Source organism: Filobasidium floriforme (assembly GCF_021052385.1).
Source record: "Filobasidium floriforme strain CBS 6241 chromosome Unknown HD553scaffold_11, whole genome shotgun sequence".
NCBI classification, from domain to species: Eukaryota; Fungi; Basidiomycota; class Tremellomycetes; order Filobasidiales; family Filobasidiaceae; genus Filobasidium; species Filobasidium floriforme.
The window spans coordinates 552218-571277 of NW_025763632.1; the positions used below are offsets into that span (position 1 = coordinate 552218).

The following is a 19060-nucleotide window of genomic DNA, read 5'->3' on the forward strand; positions in this document are numbered from 1 at the left end:
AATGACCTAGTTGCTACTTGCTTACCCCTATCTCTCTCCACTTTCCATCTTTTTTATGAATTTGGATCCGAAACCCGAAACATCAGCGACTCCTAGCTCCTGGTTCGTGACTCGCTCGACCTCCTCTCGATCAAATGGTACACATTATCATCTCTTGCATCTCAAACACATTGCATCTTCTCCTCCTGGTTGATTGGTTCAAACATACAGCACAAACTAGTACCATGCCGTTCTCTACCGGCTCGGATAGCTCGACGCCTACCGCACCGTCGCCCGAACCTCTGCTATTCAACTCGTCGGACGACAGCGTCCCCTGGGTCATCCAAAAGTATGGAGGTACTTCGGTGGGCAAGAGCTTGGCAAGCATCGGAGCCATCGTCGAGTGAGTCGGAGTTGGGAAGTCAAATTCTCCATGCAGCTGATGTAGGTTTTCATGTGCGGGGCTACCTCTAGGTCTTACATCCCCAACAGCAAGGTCGCTGTCGTCTGTTCAGCCAGGTCGGGAACGACCAAGGCTCTTGGGACCACCAATCTCTTGCTACAAGCCTCAAGAGAGGCTCTGACTCCCGCTCCGAACGTTGGTGCCATCAGTGGTAGCAACACCGAGCCGGCGTCAGGCAGTGCCACACCGTTCTACCCTAAAAGGGTTGGCTCGGGTTTCTTCAACAACGGATCTGGTCCCAGCATGACGCCTGCTGACGGACCCATGGGGATGAGCTCCAGCATATCGTCTTTGAAGGACATGAAGCTTTCGAGATCGTCCTCGCCGTCCCCCTTCCAACCCTCGGTCTCTTCGCCGTCTTCTTCCGGGTTTCTCCCCGTCTCGACCCCCGGGATCAACGGATACTCGAACACCAACGGATCGTCCAACAGCGACCTGCCCGCTTTCCACCAGACTGTGGATCAACTGAAGCGGGATCACCTCGAAGCTGCACGGAATGCCGTCAAGGACCCCTCGCTGTTGCAAGAACTCAACGAGGAGATCGAGAGAGACCTCGACCGGTTGAGATCTTTCTTGAGCGCCGCACAGATCATCGACGAGATCTCTCCCAGGAGCCAAGACAGCATCGTTGGGATCGGAGAGCGACTCGCATGCAAGATCGTGGCCGCGTCATTACGAGATCGAGTGAGTGTGCTGCCCGCCGTGCCTCTTTGCCTCCTCGCTGCTCGTCTGCGGTGCTCTGACTGACATCCACGTTACCCGTGCATTCGTCAGGGTATCGACTCGGAACTCGTCTCGCTGGAAAACATCGTCGATAGCGCCATCGCATCGGGCGAAGAATCGGCTCAAGCCTCGGCTTCCCACGACCAAGGTGTCGGTCAGCTTGACCAGTCGTTCTACGATCGTCTGTCGGCTAGGCTCGGCGAGCGTCTTCGAGCGTGTGGCAACCGTGTCCCTGTGATCACTGGCTACTTTGGCGTTGTTCCCGGGTCCCTGCTCAGTCAGATCGGACGGGGTTACACCGACCTGTGTGCCGCTCTATGTGCCGTTGGCGTACAGGCGAGCGAGTTGCAAGTGTGGAAAGAAGTCGACGGGATCTTTACGGCCGACCCGCGCAAGGTCCCCACGGCCAAGCTCGTACCCATCATCACGCCCGACGAGGCCGCCGAGCTGACCTATTACGGGAGCGAGGTTATCCACCCGTTCACCATGGAACAGGTCATCCGAGCCAAGATTCCCATCAGGATCAAAAACGTCGAGAACCCTACCGGGGAAGGTACGATCATCTACCCTGCGCAGAGCGAAGATATGGAGGAAGGCGCTTCGGGTTCTTCAGCCCCGGGAGTGGGGAACAGAGACGTCAACGAGGTCGTCAAGATCATCGACTCTATCAAGATGCCTACGGCGGTCACCATCAAGGACGAGATCATCGTCATTAACATCCATTCGAACAGGAAGACGATCAGTCATGGGTTCTTGGCTCGAATCTTCGGCACTCTTGATAAGACTGGGGTTGTGGTGGATCTGATCAGCACGAGCGAGGTTCACGTACGTCGTTTGGACCGATGAGGTAGTGTCGAGCGTGTTGACGTTGATCGAGCTTCCGTGTCGTTGCAGGTCTCAATGGCTCTGCAGGACTTTATCAAAAAGGAGAGGCTCGACCGCCTGGTCCGCGACCTCGAAAAGATCGGACACGTAAGTGTCGACTGAATTACGCCGCAATCCACAGCTCTCTGATCCTCGATCTTTGCCGAACAGATCACCGTCTCCAAGGACATGGCCATCTTGTCGCTTGTCGGTCGACAGATGCGACACATGGTCGGTATCGCTGGAAAGATGTTTTCGACCCTGGCGGACGGCAACGTCAACATCGAAATGATCTCTCAGGGGTGAGTGAAGCCGTTCTACGGTATTTGGCTCTGAATGCTGATCTGTCACGGTTGTCATCTACAGCGCGAGCGAGATCAACATCAGTTGTGGTGAGTCATAGCGCATTTCCTTTCCTCGAGCGGCTATCATCTGACATCGTCGAAAACACAGTTATCAACGGCAAGGATGGCGTCAAAGCCCTTAACCTGATTCATCAAGCCTGTTTAACAGTGCCAGTCGCTGCAGGCAATGGTGGTAAGTGTGTGATTTGAGAGGTGCGTTATGCTGGTCACTAACGACAACGATGCGCCTTGCAGCCGTCGCATATTAGACGGCAGACCATAGCACAACAATTCTCTTTCTGCAGCAACATTAGATTACCTGTATCCAACTACACCCTGCATCAACACCTCAGGAAATGTATACAGATGCCTCCAACGGCACTCAAGAGGCTAATAATGCCATCAATCACGACATCATGACATATGAATACAATTGCGACGCGACGTGTATCTTAGAAGAATGCGTCTATTGTGCAGAGGGAATATCAGCTTACCGAGTCGAGAGACAATACAGGCGATGATGGACATACCGTAATGGGCGAGTTGAGCGTACGTCTCGCTGCTTAGACGATAGCGGAGCATTCCCGCAAACATCATAAGCGCTCTCTCCTGTTTTCGTAGTCGCTGCATTCGCTGGGTTCGGTAAATATGATTGAAGGGTTCAGAGTCAGTCTCTATTCTCAGAAGTCATGTTCAGCCTTTGCTGCTCACGTCCTGACGATCGCCTGCCGTTTGATCACTTTTTGCTCGCTGATTCAGCTCGAAGATGGCATTCATCGTCATCACGAGCACCTTGTCGATCTTGCGGGTGATATTATCGTCAACATGCTTAAAGTCTTCTGCAGCTCGAGTGATGCCAGGGACATCTCTGTCCAGGGGGATAAGCTCGGTAGCTTGTACAGCCTTCAAGAGAAAGATCCATTTTCAGTACTGATTTGTCGGTATTGTGTGGAGAAGGAACTTACCGCCAGAGCCTTCTCGTAATCTGCCTTCTCTGTCCAGCCCTTTGCCTCGCGTAGCTTTTGCAATTGGTTCGCTGCCGTCTGTCCAGCGCTTCCGACCTGGACCCCTTCTCGTCGCAAGTCGTCCAGCTTGAACCTGACGAATGCCAGCAGATCGTCCTGACCTTCCGCTTCTGCTCCAGTTCCGGGCTGATCGAGCGAGTCGGACAGCTGCTTGTTGATAGCAGCCATGATTCTGTCGTATTGCCCAGCCAATTTGTATAGCTCGATGCGATCATTCAGCGGCAAGTCCGCTGGTGCGGAAGCTGCCAGGCGAGCGATCAGATCTCGGACGGATCCGTCGGGGTTTCGAACCTTGACAAGCTTGACGTCGCGCATGAGCACGCTAGGCTGAAGTGATAGCAAAGTGGACCGAGTTCAGCTTCAACCGACGTCGCCACATGCAGCAAATATCACTCACGATGGACTGTCCATCCGCAGCCTTCTCGTTGAGAACCAGATTATAGCTCCTCGTTTCCAAAATCACAGCCTGGATCATATCCCAACACGCCTGCACCTGCTCCTCACCCGTCGTGCCTGGCGCGTCCGCATTCAGCGAAAGCAGATACACATATTGCAGTGCAGCTGGCGTGTCGACCCGAACAAAGTTGCGGACATAGCGCTGAATGAGACGAGCGAAGTTGCAGTAAACCACGTCGACGGTGCTGAGAGGAACGCCCGAAGCAGACATGAAGCTGTTGGCAGTCAACGGTGTTGAAGCTGCTTTGCCAGTGACTGTCATATACCAAGGCAATAAACTCAGGAACCCGTGACAGACGGTAGATAGCCTCTCGCCGCTCACAGATCTCGGTCTCGGACTGTGTGCGAGCATCGGGCACACGTAGCAACCCGTAGTAGGTCAATGCGATTGCGAAGTGTACCGCATCGATCTCTTTGTCGTCTTCGTATAAAAAGGCGATAGCCTGCAATGCATACAAGTCCCGACTTAGCTAAATGTCACTCGATAAATGCAAATCGGCGAAGATGTAAAACGTACCTTCTCAAATTGTGCCGTCATCAGCAGCCTCTGGAAGTAGACCATAGATCGGACCTTGCCCTCCTTCAGATCGGCCTCTCCATATTTGACCACGAGCGCTCCCAAGTCTTTGAGCGAATAGCCGGCGTTCTTGCCGGCCAGCCCTGACCCAACGCTCGGCACTTCACGGACGAGGCTGAGCTGGAACCACATCCAGTCTTCGGTATGCTGAATCACGTCGGGGATGTTCTTCTTGTGGATCTCTTGACGGCCGAGCAATTTGTAGACGGCATACTTGAAGGGATCGCCCTTTTCGAGGTTGTGCTTGATACGGGCGTTGAAGTCGGTCTCGAAGGCGGTCCGAAGTTCAGCCGGGAGTCTGAACGCGGTTGAGAATCAGCATTAAGATCTAGGGTCTAGGGGAAGGTCGATGTAATGTAGGAAAAGATTCGACAAACACTCACGTCCTGTCCGCACTGTTGACCCATGCCCTGAACAAGCCTGCGAAGTTTCGATCTTTGCGGGGCATAGCGTGTTGTTTCTCTTGGGCCAACTCCAACGCATCATCGGTTCGACCACCACGCATGAGGTAGAACACCTCGACCCAAAAGAAGGAGTTGGCAACTTTCTGTCAAGCCAAAGTATAGAAGCAGATTGGCTGATGATCAGCCTGGCTACAAGACACTACGACGTAGACGGAAAAATCGCTCTCGTCACGTACCTCTAGTCGGACACTGAGCGGGTTGCTCCTCTTCTCATAGTTGTACGTCACGTATGCTGAGACCTTGCTGCGGAATCCCGGCACACCCCCTACTTGAATCTCCTTGACCTTCTCTGACAAAACTTTGTCGACGTGTGCGGCGAAAGCTCTCTCGAGCCAAGTGGTCCCGTTCGAGATCAACTTGGTCAAAACCTCGCATCGCTCGCGGGACTGGTCTTCGGCCATGTAACCCTTGGCGTACGCCCGTTCGCCCGGAGCTGAGCCGTCTGCGCTCTCCGAGAGCAATTGAGAAAGCAACGTATAGGTAGCACCGAGATCTGACTCTTTCTCAGAGCTGACCTGTCCCTTCATGTAATTGATGATTGGGAACGGTTTCTTCTCCTTTCGACGAGAGTTGAGCGCCTTGACGACGCTGTCGTATTGCATCATCTTCTGTTGAGCTTTGACGGCTTCGAGCGCATTAGAAGCGTTGCTAGACCTAGTCGATTGGTTCAGGCCGCCCATCGTGGAAGCTGAGAAGTTCGGCTTCATGGTAGACTATATGGATGATCAGTTGCATGGTCAGTACGAGTGGGATTCCATGGTGAGATAGGCGAGCTACTGACTTGACCGAATCTGCTTCGACCCATGGTACTTTCACCCAGAGCCGCCTGTGCGCCGCTCGAGTTCCCTACACCCATCTCCTCCAGGATCTTGGCACGCTGAGACTTCCACTCTCGATCACACCGGTCGATCCATCTCTCTTCGCTATCACGGACCGCTCGACGGAGGGTATCAGAGATGGCGCTGAGTATAATCTTTTCCTTGTGTTGCTGGAGAAAGGTCGGCAGGGGTACGAGGGGAGCGTCGTTATGGGAGCTCTGAGGCGCAGCGGACGTGGTCTGAGCGGTGGTAGGAAGAGTTTGGGAGAACTGATTGATCTGAGAAGACAGCGAAGGTGCATTGATGCCGTGGGTAGCAAGCAGGTAGGCGCTGGTAGCGGGAAGAAAGAGCAGGTCAGTCGTGCTAGATTGGGAGAACGGAGAGATATGGCTTACGCTCCACCGTCAGCATTAGATCCAGAAGCAACATTGTTCGTGCTACTCCTCAGGCCAGATGCACCTCCCCGACCGACCAGACCTAGACCAGCTCTCGCCTTGGCCAATTTAGCACTCCCGCTGAGAACATCTTCAATCCCCGAGTTGAGCTGAGGAATGCCCTCCAACCTGGACCCAGGAGGGAGTAAGCCGTAGGATTCGTTGGCCAGAGCCTGTAGAGATGACATTGAGGAACAGTCTGATGTCTATCTTTGTTGGTCTAAGGCGATTCACCACACGGATTTGGAATGCAGCAGTCGTATAGGACAGGTCTGTGAGATCTGTGAATGTTGACCTCGAGGACCGCTCGATACAGGCGACATAACGAATATGCATACTTGCGACCGATAACATGCCGTAAGGACAGGCGGACCCGGTCCAGGTGGTCGATGTCGGTTCCTGATGTCCTGTCATCGCCTCGGCCTCGTATATCCGCCCTGTTCGGACTGTTCTGAAGACCTCTTGCACGTCTGCAACCCCTTGCAGGGCTTGCAGAGCGAGTTGCAAGATCGTGGTGACATGGCCTATATTTCTTATAAGCTGTCGAGCTGACGACCTCTACATCGACATGCTCTATGTCCATTAAAGTCGCGTCGCGCGCGTTTCCCCTTCGTTCGTCGCGATCGAGATGGGCGTATCGACCTTCTAGCTTCTTGTTGCTTGTTGCTTGTTGCTTGAATTGCTTGTTGACGTTTCTATCTGCACTTGTGCACACCACCCATACTACCTTGAACAGCGTTCGAAGCACATCCCTCGAATCTTAGATCTGTACAGTCCGGACTGCTTGTGACTAATCTCGGATCACCACAAGACAGCGGAGATAGACGACGTTGTGCAGGTTGTTTAGAAGAGCCTCCTACGAAGTGACTGTACTTTCCTTCTTCATTCCGTTGGGCCAGCCAGACGGCAGACTATCACTTCAGCCATCTGGAAACGCAGGGATCAACTTTCAGTATGCACATCAAGACGTTGACAATCCAGGGTAAGCTTGGGCTTATCCTTTTCTGCTTCCTACTCCTGACGCAGAGCCCCGAGCTGACAATTCATCCCGTGTTCGACAGGGTTTAAATCCTACCGTGACCAAATCTCCGTCGACCCCTTCTCTCCCAAACACAATGTCGTGGTCGGGCGTAATGGTTCGGGAAAGTCCAACTTCTTCAGTGCGATTCGGTTCGTCCTCTCGGACGCTTACGAAAAGCTGTCTCGAGAGGAACGAGCGGGGTTGTTGCACGAAGGAACGGGGAGGAGTCAGATCATGAGCGCATATGTCGAGATTGTCTTTGATAGTGAGTTCAAGGCTTAATCAAATGGAATTTAAAGCGTCCCTGACCATTTATGTAACGTAGATTCGGATTCACGGTTCCCTACTTCGCTTTCAACGCTGACCCTGCGAAGAACTATCGGTCTCAAGAAGGACGAATACACACTGGACAAGAAATCTGCTACGAAAGCCGAGGTCATGAATTTGCTGGAGAGTGCAGGTTTCAGCCGAAGCAATCCGTACTACATTGTACCGCAAGGTCGAGTCAGTCTTGGATCCTACCTCCCCAGTCTACTAGTGTAGGGAAAGCTCATCCATCGCACTGCATCACCGTGCCGTCAATCTTATCTAGATCACCGCGATCACCAATCAGAAGGAATCCGAACGATTGGACCTTTTGAAAGAGATTGCCGGAACAAGCGTCTATGAGTCGAAACGTCAAGAAAGTATGAAGATCATGGAGGAGACGAGTGAGTCGAGAGCGAAGCCGATTTACTGCCCGCAGATAAGGCTAATTCCAAATCTCTTGGTGTCCAGATTCCAAACGAACCAAGATCATGGACCTCCTCGAGAAGATTGAGGAGAGACTAAAGGAGCTCGACGATGAAAAGGCCGAACTGAAGGATTTCCAAGAAAAGGACAAGGAGAGGAGATGTCTCGAATATGCTATCTACCAGAGAGAGCTGATGGATGTAGAGGAAGCCCTACATAGCGTGAGTATCAGGCTGGAGACTTGTGTTTTGGGCGGTACTGATCCAGCCTCGGCTCCCGTCACAGATCGAAGGCGATCATAACAAGAACGTGAACGATAACAATACCGCGCGGAGAGAGTTCGACGAGCGAGAACTGGAGATCAAGGCGAGTGCAAACAATTCTCAGGCTGAAAAATCGACGCTTACTGTCTTGCGATCCATTCATACAGGATCTAGAAACGGAGCAAACAGAATCCAACATCAAGCTGTCCAACTTGGCCGTGCAGTCTCGACAGAACACTACACAGCTGGAAGACCTGATTCGGCGAAGGACCGAGCTGGAATGTCTCATAGATGATGTGGATCAGGCCAACCAGGACGGAGCGGGTACGCGGGAAGACCGAGAACAAGAGCTGGAGAATATCGAGACTCGACTCGTGCAGGTCAGGGAGGAGCTTGATCAGCTGGGGACTCAGTATGAAGAACGAGTGACGCAAGAGCGACAGCTGAGGCAGGAGTCAGTGCTGCCCATCGGTGTTGAGAGATTACTTGATTCTCATATACGTTCTCTACGGTGTACACAGAATCGACACAGCCCAAGGTCGACTAGAAGCGCTCTACGGGAAACAAGGACGATCGAACCAATTCGCAACTCAAGCTGAGCGAGATGCCCACCTTCGGGAGGAAATTGAAACCGCTCAGACCTCGCTGGCCGATCAACAAGGTCGCGTCGAACAGATTCGAGGTGAAGTCGCTACCGCACAAGACGACCTAGAGGATTCTCAAAGCAGGAAGACCGAAGTGGAAGACAGTCTCGAGGAGAACAAGCAGGGTGTATTGAGCAAGAGCGAAGAGAAAGAGGCTATCAAGGCACAGATGGATGAGCAAACCGAGCGACGAAAGTGAGTTGAAGGACGGCCTTTAGAGAGGTGTTTGATGCGGAGTGTCTAACGGCCTTATATGGGATAAGATCTCTGCTACGGGAAGATGGGAAGCTCAGTCATAGTCTGTCGACGACGCGCGAGGAGAAGCAGAATGCGGATCGTTTGCTGGCTTCGATGATGGACAAGGTGAGATCCTATGGTTGTAACCGTGTCCAACCTGGTCACGCAGCTAAAGCAAGTCGATCGGTAGGATACCAATCGAGGTCTCGAGGCCATTGCGCGAATCACCAAGACGCTCAAGCTGGATGGAGTTTACGGTCCTCTCTACTCCCTCTTCGAAGTAGATGACAAGTACAAGGTCGCGGTCGAAGTGACTGCAGGAAACAGGTCGGTAGCATCAAATTTCAAGAGGTATTTCCAACCGTAAATTGACATGTTCTCTCTCGCTCCCAGTCTGTTCCAAGTCGTAGTCGACAATGACGACACGGTGACCAAGATACTCAACCAGATGAGACGGGACAACATCCGGGGTCGAGTCACGTTCATGCCCCTGAACAGGCTCAGGACACCGACCGTAGATATTCCCACGGCCGATGACGCTGTGCCTATGATCAGCAAGCTTCGATTCGACAGGACATATCGGCTTGCGTTCGAACAAGTAAGACAGAACGTATATGCATCTAGGCTACTCGTGGATACTGACGCATCGAATTTCAGGTCTTCGGAAGAACAGTTATCTGCAGAGATCTAGAGACGTGTGGATCTTACACCAAGAACCATGGGGTCTCTGCCATCACTATGGACGGTGATCGTATCGACCGCAAGGGTTCGCTTACCGGAGGATATCACGACATTCGTCGATCACGAATAGATGCCATCAAGGCAGTAGCGCTTTGGAAGGGGAAACTGGATACCGAGACAGCCAGGCATGCAGAAGTCAAGGCGAGCATAATGAAACTCGAGCAAGAGATCTCGGTGAATCTCGGAAAGATACAGGTCATTGAATCGCAGAGAAAAGCTCAACTGGACGACAGGCTCGCTCTCACTACAAGAGCATCATGGATCACGAAAGAGAACGAGCAAGCTCGCGTACGAGTAGAGCGAATGGAGCGAGCGCTTGCAGAAGCAGAACGTGAAGAGCAAAGTATTCAAACCAGAATCGAGGCTCTGCAGGCCGAGATGGGCTCTGCGTTCACCCAGAACCTGACTGCGGCCGAAATTCGAACTCTTCGAGACCTGAACGCTCAGCTCACGCGGCAGCAAGAAGAATACAAGAAAATAGCTCACGAGCGATCACAGGTGAGACGCGATTCTTGATCCATTCTCGGCTCCGCTGACCTGGTGCTCCTTTATAGATTGGCAACCAGAAGCGTCTCCTCGAGATAGAACTGAACGAGGACCTCTTGCGCCGGCAAAGCGATCTGCAAGATTTCCTTCATGCAGGGATCACGGACGTCCCCGGTGCGGGAACTCAGGCCGGTAGCATCGATACTTGGCGAGGCGAGCAGCAGACATTACAAGCTTCCATCGAAGCGCTCCAGGAGACTGTCGATCGTGAGACACTCGGTCTGTCTTTTCAGAACGTACTCCGAAGCTGATCAGTCGCCAAATTGTAGAGACTGACGGCGAGATCGACTCGATCAATCAGAGTCTTGCTGCCAATGCTGCCCGATTGGATGAACTGCAGACCCAACAATTGCAGAACTCACGCGGCATCCTTCAAGCTCAGAAGACCGCCGAACGATACATCGTCAAGCGTCAAACGTTGACGAATCGACAAGAGGAGTGCAACAAGAGTATACGTGACCTGGGTGTCCTGCCCGAGGAAGCATACAAGAAATACACCGATGCCAGAAACAAGGCTGAGCAGGTAAATTCCTACGAGACTCTGAAAATCGAGGCCTGTCTTCCATTCAGTCGCTGATCGGTTTCTCTTACCAGTTGGTCAAAAAACTTCACAAAGTCCAGGAACACCTCAAAGGATACTCTCACGTGAACAAAAAAGCCTTTGAGCAATACAACACCTTCACCAAGCAGCGTGACGGCTTGCTCGAACGACGAGAAGAACTAGACATCTCCGGCGAGAGTATTCAAGACCTGATTGAAACGCTAGACACTCGAAAAGACGAAGCCATTGAGAGGACATTCAAGGAAGTCTCGAAATACTTTAGCGAAACTTTCGAAAAATTGGTACCGGCTGGACGAGGAAAGCTGAAGATGTTGAAGCGATTGGACGGGGAGGTAAGTACCACATCTGCTTGACTAATCAGCGATGTGTATTGACTACAGTAATTCGCAATACCAGCAATTGGAAACTCAATCGCAAGCAGTCCGAACGGGGATCGATAGCTATACCGGCGTCTCGATCGAGGTCAGTCAGACGCAGGTTCGAGCACAATAGATCGCCTTGGCTGAAAACAGCCTTTGACCATGCTTACAGGTATCGTTCAACTCAAAAGTTGACGAAGGTCTACAGATTCAGCAATTGTCTGGAGGGCAGAAGTCCCTCGTAGCGTTGGCAATGGGTAGGTGGTATTTCACAAGCTGTCGCAATCAGAACAGAGCTGACCAGTTTGGCTTCACTTAGTGTTTTCAATTCAAAAATGTGATCCAGCCCCCTTCTATCTTTTTGACGAGATCGATGCCAATCTCGACGCACAATACAGAACAGCGGTCGCAGGTGAGTGGTGAGATCGGGCCAGAATAGCATGTGGCCGAGCGCTAACATGCGAATCGCAGCCATGATTCACGAAATGTCCGCTTCCGCTCAATTCATTACCACGACCTTCCGGCCGGAAATGCTCGCGGAAGCCAACAAGTTCTACGGCGTCCTCTTCGATGCTCGCAAAGTCAGCACCATCAGAACGATCGAACAGAAGGACGCACAAGAATTTGTCGACGTCAGCGTTTAGCCAGGTACGACATTTCGTTGTACATGCCCACTTCGGTTGTCAAGCACGAGGTTCCAATCTAGGTCAAGAATATGCTATATAATGATACACCATTACGAAAGATTCTTGAGGTCTTCATGGATCTCCGACCATTTTGAGCTTCTGCACGTAACCTGCACTGCCTACCTTGGGCGGTAAGACCAGTACGCTCGTGTTCTTTTTCCAAAACGCAACGAGGACTCCAGCTAATCTTTCGGGCTTGTCCTGAATTGACGAGCGAGAATGAGTACGAAATCGAGACAGCTTGGCAGGGAGAAGTCCACGTACTTCGTGCAAATAATGGCCGACATCCGGAAGGACTTCCAGCTGAAACTTGCCTTGCCTGCGAGATGTCATTCAATAAGCACAGAAGGCTTTAGGCTATCAACACGACGCCAGACCCACATTTGCCCGATCATCAACTCTTTGTCGAGACGTTCCTGACCGGCAAGCACCAAAAGCTTGCCAGACCTTGCGGCAAGGAAATGCGACGACAGGTGCAGATACCACTCTATGATCCAGGACATAAGCAGGCGTTAATAGCTTCAGGCTCAATCTGCAAGATCCGGGCGATCTCACCTTCCCAGAAAGACGATGTTGCCATCAAGTCGGTCCTCCATATGACATCCAACGATCCATCCGCTCGTCCCGGCTTCGGCACTACAAGGCTAGGGACCGAAACCCGAGCAGACTCTTTGTTGCGGACGGCTCCCGAAGTCAAGCTGCAAAGTGTGTAGCCAGGCGTTTTAAGTTTCTCAATAGAGGAGGGATGTGAGCTTACAAAGATACCTACTGCCAGTCTATCGCACCTTCAACCGAGCGGAAGTTTGTCGGTCTTTGCGACAATATGCTTCGCATCAGGGGGAGCGCCTCGACCGCTGTACCTGTTCGATGATGGAAGCGTTATATCAATACAATAATCAAGCTACTCTCGAAAACTGCATAAATGCGCACCTTCAACGACGTCCAAAACGATGACACCGACTACTTTGTAGCCTCGCTTCTGCAGGATAGGGGCCGAAGAGATGATGGGGGAAGCTCCCATGGAATGACCGAGCAGCTAGATTGAGATAATAAACAATTTGCTCTGCGCACTTTATTGAATGGCACACTCGACTACTCACAACAAGGTCTGGCGATTCAGTTGGATCAGGAAAGATCTGACAAATCATAGCGAGAAAGTCTCTTTGCAGATTGTCAAAAGATAGCTCTAATTCCTTTGTACCGTCTTCGGTGGTTGTCTTGCCTAAAGAGCAGAACCAATCAGTCGGTTTCACTCGAAACCCGTATAAACTATTCAATCGCTCTTACCGTGCCCTCTTGCATCGAATGCCAGCACGCCGAGCTCGCCCTTGCTCTTCTCCTGAACTTCTTTCGCCAACGCTGAAAAGGTCGTTCCCGAGCTACCAGCGCCATGATGACAGACGAGTAGAGATGCCTTTTTCCCGCCATCACTCGTTTGGGATATTGCACTCAACATTGAGGGAGTGTAGTAGACTCTGAACGTGCATGGATAGCCTTCAGGGTTGACCTGTAGAGCTTGTGCAAAGTATGTAGCTGGCGAGATCGGGGACAAGTCGGACGAAGCAAACATTGACGCCTTTGATGACCTGGAGGGATTGCTGCTCTTGCCAGAATGGCAGGCCAAGAAAACGTCAGCCTACACTTCGAACAGGAAGCTTAATATGAGATTTCACCTCGTGCTTCCCTGGCTGGGCAGGGCTGAAATATCGCTCAGTCCTTCTTCCTCTTCTGCGAGTTGCTCCATCGTATCTTCGTCTTCATCTCCTTCGGCCCATGGCGCTCTAGTCGGCGGCATCGCCGGCAGTCTGTTAAGTACAGATTTTCTGAAGAGATCGCTCGACATGGTGTAGTATGCAAGAAGGGAAGAAGGTAGAGCTGCTGATTGCCTGTTGGAGATAGAGATTTCGTCCAAAAGAGCAGCAGTCCCGAATATCAGGTTTCGTTCTACTCCAGCGACTCGGAGATGGCCGCGCGCCGATGCGAGAGAGTAGGTTTCATGGGCCAAGGCTGTCATGATGGATCAGATTACAGAAAACCAGTAATTGCTCACAAACTCAAGCACTACTTTGTATACTTGTACAATAATACTTTACAAAGTGTACAAGGCTCAAAGACGATCATTGTCACGAAATACATACTGTACAAGGCGCGTTCAAATCCGAATGGTTGTCGTTACGATCGTTAAGTTCGAATCCTACCTGCAAGACGCATCGCCTCCTCTCGCTTCGAAGGGGAACAGGGGAGAAGGTCAGCTAACAGATCGTAGAGGTGCCAGGCGCCATTACATACCAGTGAGGTTTGTTCCATCTCCAGCGCGACGCTACGCACTTTCTGCCAGCCTGTGTGTCTGGCGCATTTCCGCTTGGGCTGAACGCAGACTGATTGCAGTTGTACGTCAGATCCCGGCGCGTCTGTCCTGTCGTTATCTGCTGCCTCCATGCCATCTACGAGTAAACTCTCGTCGAAGCCGCAAGGCCGACGATCCTCTGCAGACGGCCCAGGCTTCGCCTTGGAAGGCTTCTTCCCTTTCTTCTTCGGTGCGTCCGCGGTATCTTCCGGTAAGATCTCCAGATCAGGCAAGGCCTCGGCTGCCTTTATTGCAGCATCGAGTAGTCCTATCTTGTGTTCCGCAAGCCGCAATCGTTCCGCAAGCAAGTCGCGTCTCTCCAGAAGTATTTGCTGGTCTTCCCGTAGCTGCGCATCTTGTCTGGATTTGGCAGCCGAAGCGCACCCGATTCGTTCCCCTTGTGTATGTGTTGTGTGGTCCTGGATGTAAGCTTCAGGTTGACGAGCGTCCTTTACGTACTGCATGATTTGGTCGTCTTCGACTTGTCGTTCCTCCATGGTGAGAATCATATGATGAACACCGCAGGCGTCAGAGCAATACCTTCCAGAGAGCCCTTTCAGTACTTAAGTCGAGTAACCTGTAATAGATCACTCACTTTGAAAGTGGCTCTTTTCTGGGTAAGAGACACGCGGATCTCAAACACTTCTCAAGGAAGGTCGTAGACCATGATATACTCGGATCTGTTGCAAGTGGAACGATCAACCACGTGCAAAGCCACTTCAACCGAACGAAATCGCTTGTATACCTTTGTCGCATTCTGGACAGCTATAAAAACCGACCAAAGGCACCAATTTCGAATCGAGTCCTACGCATTCGGGATGATACCATCCGCCGCAGCTAATGTAGAGATGGACGTGAGCATATTGCCTCCCTCCAACTTTTCCGATCTCGTCTTACCCATCACATTGTATCATCTCTTGTCCATCATACTCGTTGTAGGGTCGTTTGCACAGGCAATAAACTTCGTCGTCGCTTTGCTCGTTACCATTTGCAGTCTGATATACGGCAAGAGGGGCACGGTACCAGGTGAATGAGCAATCTGATCGGCGCAGCATGCGTCTGATTATCTTTACCTTCTTGCTTGTACCGGCGACAGGACCAGGAGGAACAGCAATGCTTGGAGTCGGCGATGATACCTATGATCCTTGCTCGTCAGCGGCGAACCGTTCCACTTGTCCTCGACGGCACTCACCTTGACATTACGCCTGCCTCCCTTCTTCTTTTCGCGGATATCTTCTGAGAAGACGCTATGATCATCTCCCATCTCCATCGTGGCAATACCCGGCTCGACAGCCTCGGGTTCGGCATCTGGTGTTATAGCGTTCTTCTTTCCTTTCTCCTTGACCTTCGACTTCTGCTTCTGCCGACCTTTCGACGTATTTGCCGCAGGGGATCCTTCGAGCGCGTCCAAGATGTCAACATCAATCCCATCATTCACTCCAGGTTGAACGTCCTCGTGATCTTGTATGCCCGCATCTTTGGCTGGGATCGTCTTGCTGCTGCCGACTTTGCGCTTCTTGCCTGGTTTGGTCTCGGAACCGCCAGGCTCGTCACGATCAACGGAGTCGGTGGCCCGCTTGGACGAGCTCGATCTCTGCGTCTCTTCTTGCTGCTGACGCATGAATCGAGCAAATTGACGCTCAGACATGCTTCCCATCTGGACAACTGGAGCCTTGCTCTTGCTGGAACCAGCGATAGGCTGTACATCGCTGACATGCGCTGGCGGTTCGGCAATTTGCGGTACCGACGCCTGTTCAGGTTCAGGTTCGACAACTTTGGCCTCCGGTAAGACCGGTATCACCAACGCTTCTTCTACAGATTGTCTTATGACCCGGTCCAGCGTCCGCGCGCTCACGCGGCCCATGGGGATAGGGGGTTCAGGCAATTCTTTCCGCCTCTGCTTATCGGTCATGAGCGCTGTAGGCACAGGAGCCGTAGTAGCTATGTGAGGGACAGTAGCGGCCTGACCCGAATCTGCAGAAACCTGGAGCAACAAGTCGACTGGCATCGCCGAAATTGATGCAGTGCCGTCATCGTCATTGTTTGCGCTGGGCAAGTCCACTCGCTCTCTGTCCGAAAGGTCGCCGGCAGACGGCACATGACCTGCTGCGGCATGGTTTCCATCGGCATCATCAGCGGCGATAGTCGCATCCCCTTTGAACGGTAAAGACGGCTGGAGCAAGGCTGACTCTGCAGCCTCAGGTTCCTTCTGCTTGGCCGACTTGCCAATGATCTCGGAACTTTGCCGACCATCCCCTGTGGCTTCCATCTGGACGTCAGATCCGGCTAGAATAGGAAGAGCGGACGCTAATTCTGACGCCGGTCGTGGCTGTATATCGTCGAGCTCCATGCTTGTCGGTTCTTGACGAGGCGGCTCGACCTGCTCGACTTCTTCCGTTTGTGTCATCTGCTCGGATTCCTTGGCAATTTCAGTCTCCATGACTTTTTCGATTCCCTCATTGCTTCCGGCGACATCCATCTCATCGGTCTGTACGGCCTCCTCAACCTTGTCGGTCTTTTCGGCCTGTCCGGGCTGCCTGCGCTGTTCCGAAAATTCGGCTTCTGCGATGTTCTCGTCTTGCTGAGCCTCTTCTGTATGCTCGACCTTTTCAATGTTTTCGGTTTCACCCATTGACCCTGCCGGTTTGCTGACCTCTTCAGCCTTTTCGGTCACTGCGGACCCTACAGCCATGATTGCCTCCGTAGCATTTTCGGACTCTCTGGCTTCGATGGTTCCGATAGAAGCCATCGAATCTAGCCTCACATCCAGCTTGTCGGTGTGCGACACGGCGAGGTCATCCACTTCCATGTCTGGCTCTCCCTCTGCATCCAAGTCCTCCTCCACGACCGGCTCTCTGGGTTCTTTCAACTCTGTCTCCGTTTTCGGAGTCTCCTCTACGTCCGGCTCCCCTTCAGCGTCGAGTTCTCCCTCAGCATCGACTTCCCCTTCTGCATCTGATTCTCCCTCGGCGTCCATTTCCCCTTCTGCGTCGATTACCCCTTCTGCGTCCAATTCTCCTTCTGCAACCAGTTCTCCTTCTGCGTCTACTTTCCTATCCAGATCGCCTCCGCTTACGCCATGAGCGGCCATTGCGAGAATATCTAGCGGGTTCACAGACGCGTCTACAGGGACGTCATCCGCCTCGGCGTCCAGGTCTTCTGCCGGCTCAGGAGCTTGCAAAGCGACATTCTTAGGAAGCTTGATAGTATCTTTCCGTTCCTCCTTTGTGGGATCCCGCGTTGGCGATTCCGTCTTAATGACGGGCTGCGATGCCGCACCGGAACCCCTGATATAGGGTGTCGGATCAGAGATCCTGATCGACTCTGTGGCCCTTGGAGGCGACCGCGGACCCCTGTCATCGCTATCGTCACCTTCTTCTGCCACTTCCTGCTCGTCGTCGACCACCGTCTGGAGGCGGGAAGCCTTGACCGGACTAGAAGACTGGGTCCGGGAGCTCGTCTTGCTACTCCGACTAGCTCTTCGGCCTCTGGACGACGACGAGAGCTTCGTGCTAGCTCTCGAGGTCCTCGAAGTCGAACGAGCTTTTGATGTCGTCCGCTTACGACCTCTTGTGACAGTGACGGGGGACCGGACGGGTTCGTTGAGCTCGTGAATCTCGTCATTGGCAAGCGGATCTGGAGAGGAATCGTCGTCGCGATCCCAACCACGCTTCTGGGGACTCGAGCGGGTTACCCTGCCCATCCCCTTCTGTACTTTTGTTAGTGTGATTTCTATAATGATCTGGTGTTCATGATCAGTGTAACCCTAGAGTTCGGGCTGGGAGCAAGAAGGGAAGCCGTTACGAGAAGCTCAAGAGGATACAGGTACTATGAGTAGGTAACTTAGATGGTCGAGGTCTTAGGGCTCATCCGGTCTTTTGCGCGAAGAGTCTCTGGTCTCCACAGGGTGAGAGGTCGGGGTCGAGAGAGGTCAGAGTATCGAGGTCGATATTCTGGATGGCTATCGACATCATATTCACCTCTACCAAGTCATCCATCCACAACCATCTTTAATCTCGCACACCCCTTTCAAAATGGCTGCCAACGTCGAGGATTTCAAGAGTTAGCTCTTCAAGCTGCCCGTCGAACCCGCCCGCCCTTGCTGACATGTCTATATCCAATTATCTTTCTGCTATTCCCCTGAACTTTCGATTGTCCCCAATCACACAGAGCGTCTGGACGAGCAAGACCTGCATATCCGAGAATCCTGGGTCGCCGCCATGAAGGCCCGGATCGTACGAGGAGAGTTGATCAAGTGTCAGCGGGGCGAGGGGGTCAACCATTACAAGCACTGTCGGGACTTGGCCGAGATGTACACGGGGATGATCCGGGAGAACAAGGTGAGCAATAGGACTTTCATATTTGGGATTCATGGACTAGGAGGAAGTGGTAGCACGAAGTTCGTGAAGGTATGGCGATGCCAGAGTGATGAGGGTCTTGCGAGATGCTGCGTCTCCCTCCCCCTGCACATACAGGATCGCGCGCTCCGATCGATTTACCCAGCTTGAACCCCGCCAGAATCCGATGGTAAAGTCAACAATGCTAATTCATTCGATCGATCTCAGGTCAAGGGCTACAAGATCATCGACACCGAGTAGAACGCCTTAATCTCACCGAGCAATGAGCACCGGGATGGAAGCATGGATGATCCGGACGGGTAACGGGGGGAGAATGTATATTAAGGGTGAAGATATCGAAACCAATCCGAAACCCAATGCCTGAGCGTGCGAGCGCAAGCCGAGCGTAGGCTAATCATTCCGAAGCGTGGTGGTGGT

At 52.4% G+C, this 19060-nt stretch overlaps 6 protein-coding genes across 6 annotated transcripts; 3 read left to right on the top strand and 3 right to left on the bottom strand.

Moving 5' to 3' along the window:
* Positions 1–142: 142 nt before the first annotated feature.
* Positions 143–2583, top strand: HD553DRAFT_296224 (putative aspartate kinase; the record flags this gene model as incomplete). Its single annotated transcript, XM_046178512.1, has 7 exons — positions 143–382; positions 454–1126; positions 1217–1990; positions 2060–2137; positions 2201–2331; positions 2396–2421; positions 2483–2583. Exons 1-7 carry the CDS (start codon positions 225–227, stop codon positions 2581–2583), a joined length of 1941 nt encoding a protein of 646 aa, XP_046036623.1. The 5' UTR covers positions 143–224.
* A 242-nt stretch (positions 2584–2825) lies between these two features.
* On the bottom strand, positions 2826–6335 carry HD553DRAFT_342243 (Nup93/Nic96-domain-containing protein; the record flags this gene model as incomplete). The annotated part of the gene is made up of 11 exons (XM_046182728.1): positions 2826–2839; positions 2904–3006; positions 3085–3276; positions 3339–3725; positions 3796–4109; positions 4177–4297; positions 4372–4729; positions 4815–4978; positions 5072–5608; positions 5677–6043; positions 6109–6335. 11 exons carry the CDS (start codon positions 6333–6335, stop codon positions 2826–2828), a joined length of 2784 nt encoding a protein of 927 aa, XP_046036624.1.
* A 766-nt stretch (positions 6336–7101) lies between these two features.
* HD553DRAFT_342244 (RecF/RecN/SMC) lies at positions 7102–11896 on the top strand (the record flags this gene model as incomplete). Its single annotated transcript, XM_046182729.1, has 19 exons — positions 7102–7129; positions 7209–7433; positions 7494–7672; positions 7761–7878; positions 7946–8121; positions 8186–8209; positions 8331–8617; positions 8685–9002; positions 9071–9170; positions 9235–9371; positions 9438–9642; positions 9702–10283; positions 10340–10538; positions 10601–10854; positions 10926–11225; positions 11290–11355; positions 11425–11509; positions 11572–11664; positions 11724–11896. The coding sequence occupies 19 exons, from the start codon at positions 7102–7104 to the stop codon at positions 11894–11896; spliced, it is 3549 nt and encodes a 1182-aa protein (XP_046036625.1).
* Positions 11897–12000: 104 nt separating this feature from the next.
* Positions 12001–13936, bottom strand: HD553DRAFT_311584 (putative structural constituent of ribosome). Its single transcript, XM_046179986.1, has 9 exons — positions 13612–13936; positions 13226–13536; positions 13039–13160; positions 12869–12974; positions 12708–12798; positions 12494–12636; positions 12320–12425; positions 12203–12257; positions 12001–12139 (listed from the first exon to the last, which is right to left on the bottom strand). The coding sequence occupies exons 1-9, from the start codon at positions 13779–13781 to the stop codon at positions 12011–12013; spliced, it is 1233 nt and encodes a 410-aa protein (XP_046036626.1). The 5' UTR covers positions 13782–13936; the 3' UTR covers positions 12001–12010.
* Positions 13937–15377, bottom strand: HD553DRAFT_311587 (uncharacterized protein). The gene is made up of 6 exons (XM_046179987.1): positions 15359–15377; positions 15183–15280; positions 15031–15122; positions 14881–14965; positions 14228–14825; positions 13937–14161 (listed from the first exon to the last, which is right to left on the bottom strand). Exons 2-6 carry the CDS (start codon positions 15197–15199, stop codon positions 14120–14122), a joined length of 834 nt encoding a protein of 277 aa, XP_046036627.1. The 5' UTR covers positions 15200–15280; positions 15359–15377; the 3' UTR covers positions 13937–14119.
* A 2942-nt stretch (positions 15378–18319) lies between these two features.
* On the top strand, positions 18320–18883 carry HD553DRAFT_342248 (uncharacterized protein; the record flags this gene model as incomplete). The annotated part of the gene is made up of 3 exons (XM_046182730.1): positions 18320–18347; positions 18456–18625; positions 18851–18883. The coding sequence occupies 3 exons, from the start codon at positions 18320–18322 to the stop codon at positions 18881–18883; spliced, it is 231 nt and encodes a 76-aa protein (XP_046036628.1).
* Between the last annotated feature and the right edge of the window lie 177 nt (positions 18884–19060).

Excerpts from the sequence above, each read along its gene's own strand:
- HD553DRAFT_311584 (XM_046179986.1), bottom strand. The coding sequence starts at position 13,781 with ATGTCGAGCGATCTCTTCAGAAAATCTGTACTTAACAGACTGCCGGCG. Across the intron at positions 13,161-13,225 it reads ATTCGATGCAAGAGGGCACG|GCAAGACAACCACCGAAGAC; the intron begins GTAAGAGCGATT and ends TCTGCTCTTTAG. Across the intron at positions 12,258-12,319 it reads GAGTTGATGATCGGGCAAAT|GCAAGGCAAGTTTCAGCTGG; the intron begins GTGGGTCTGGCG and ends GACATCTCGCAG.
- HD553DRAFT_311587 (XM_046179987.1), bottom strand. Across the intron at positions 14,966-15,030 it reads CTGTCCAGAATGCGACAAAG|ATCCGAGTATATCATGGTCT; the intron begins GTATACAAGCGA and ends CACTTGCAACAG. Across the intron at positions 14,162-14,227 it reads AGATGGAACAAACCTCACTG|CGAGAGGAGGCGATGCGTCT; the intron begins GTATGTAATGGC and ends TCCCCTTCGAAG.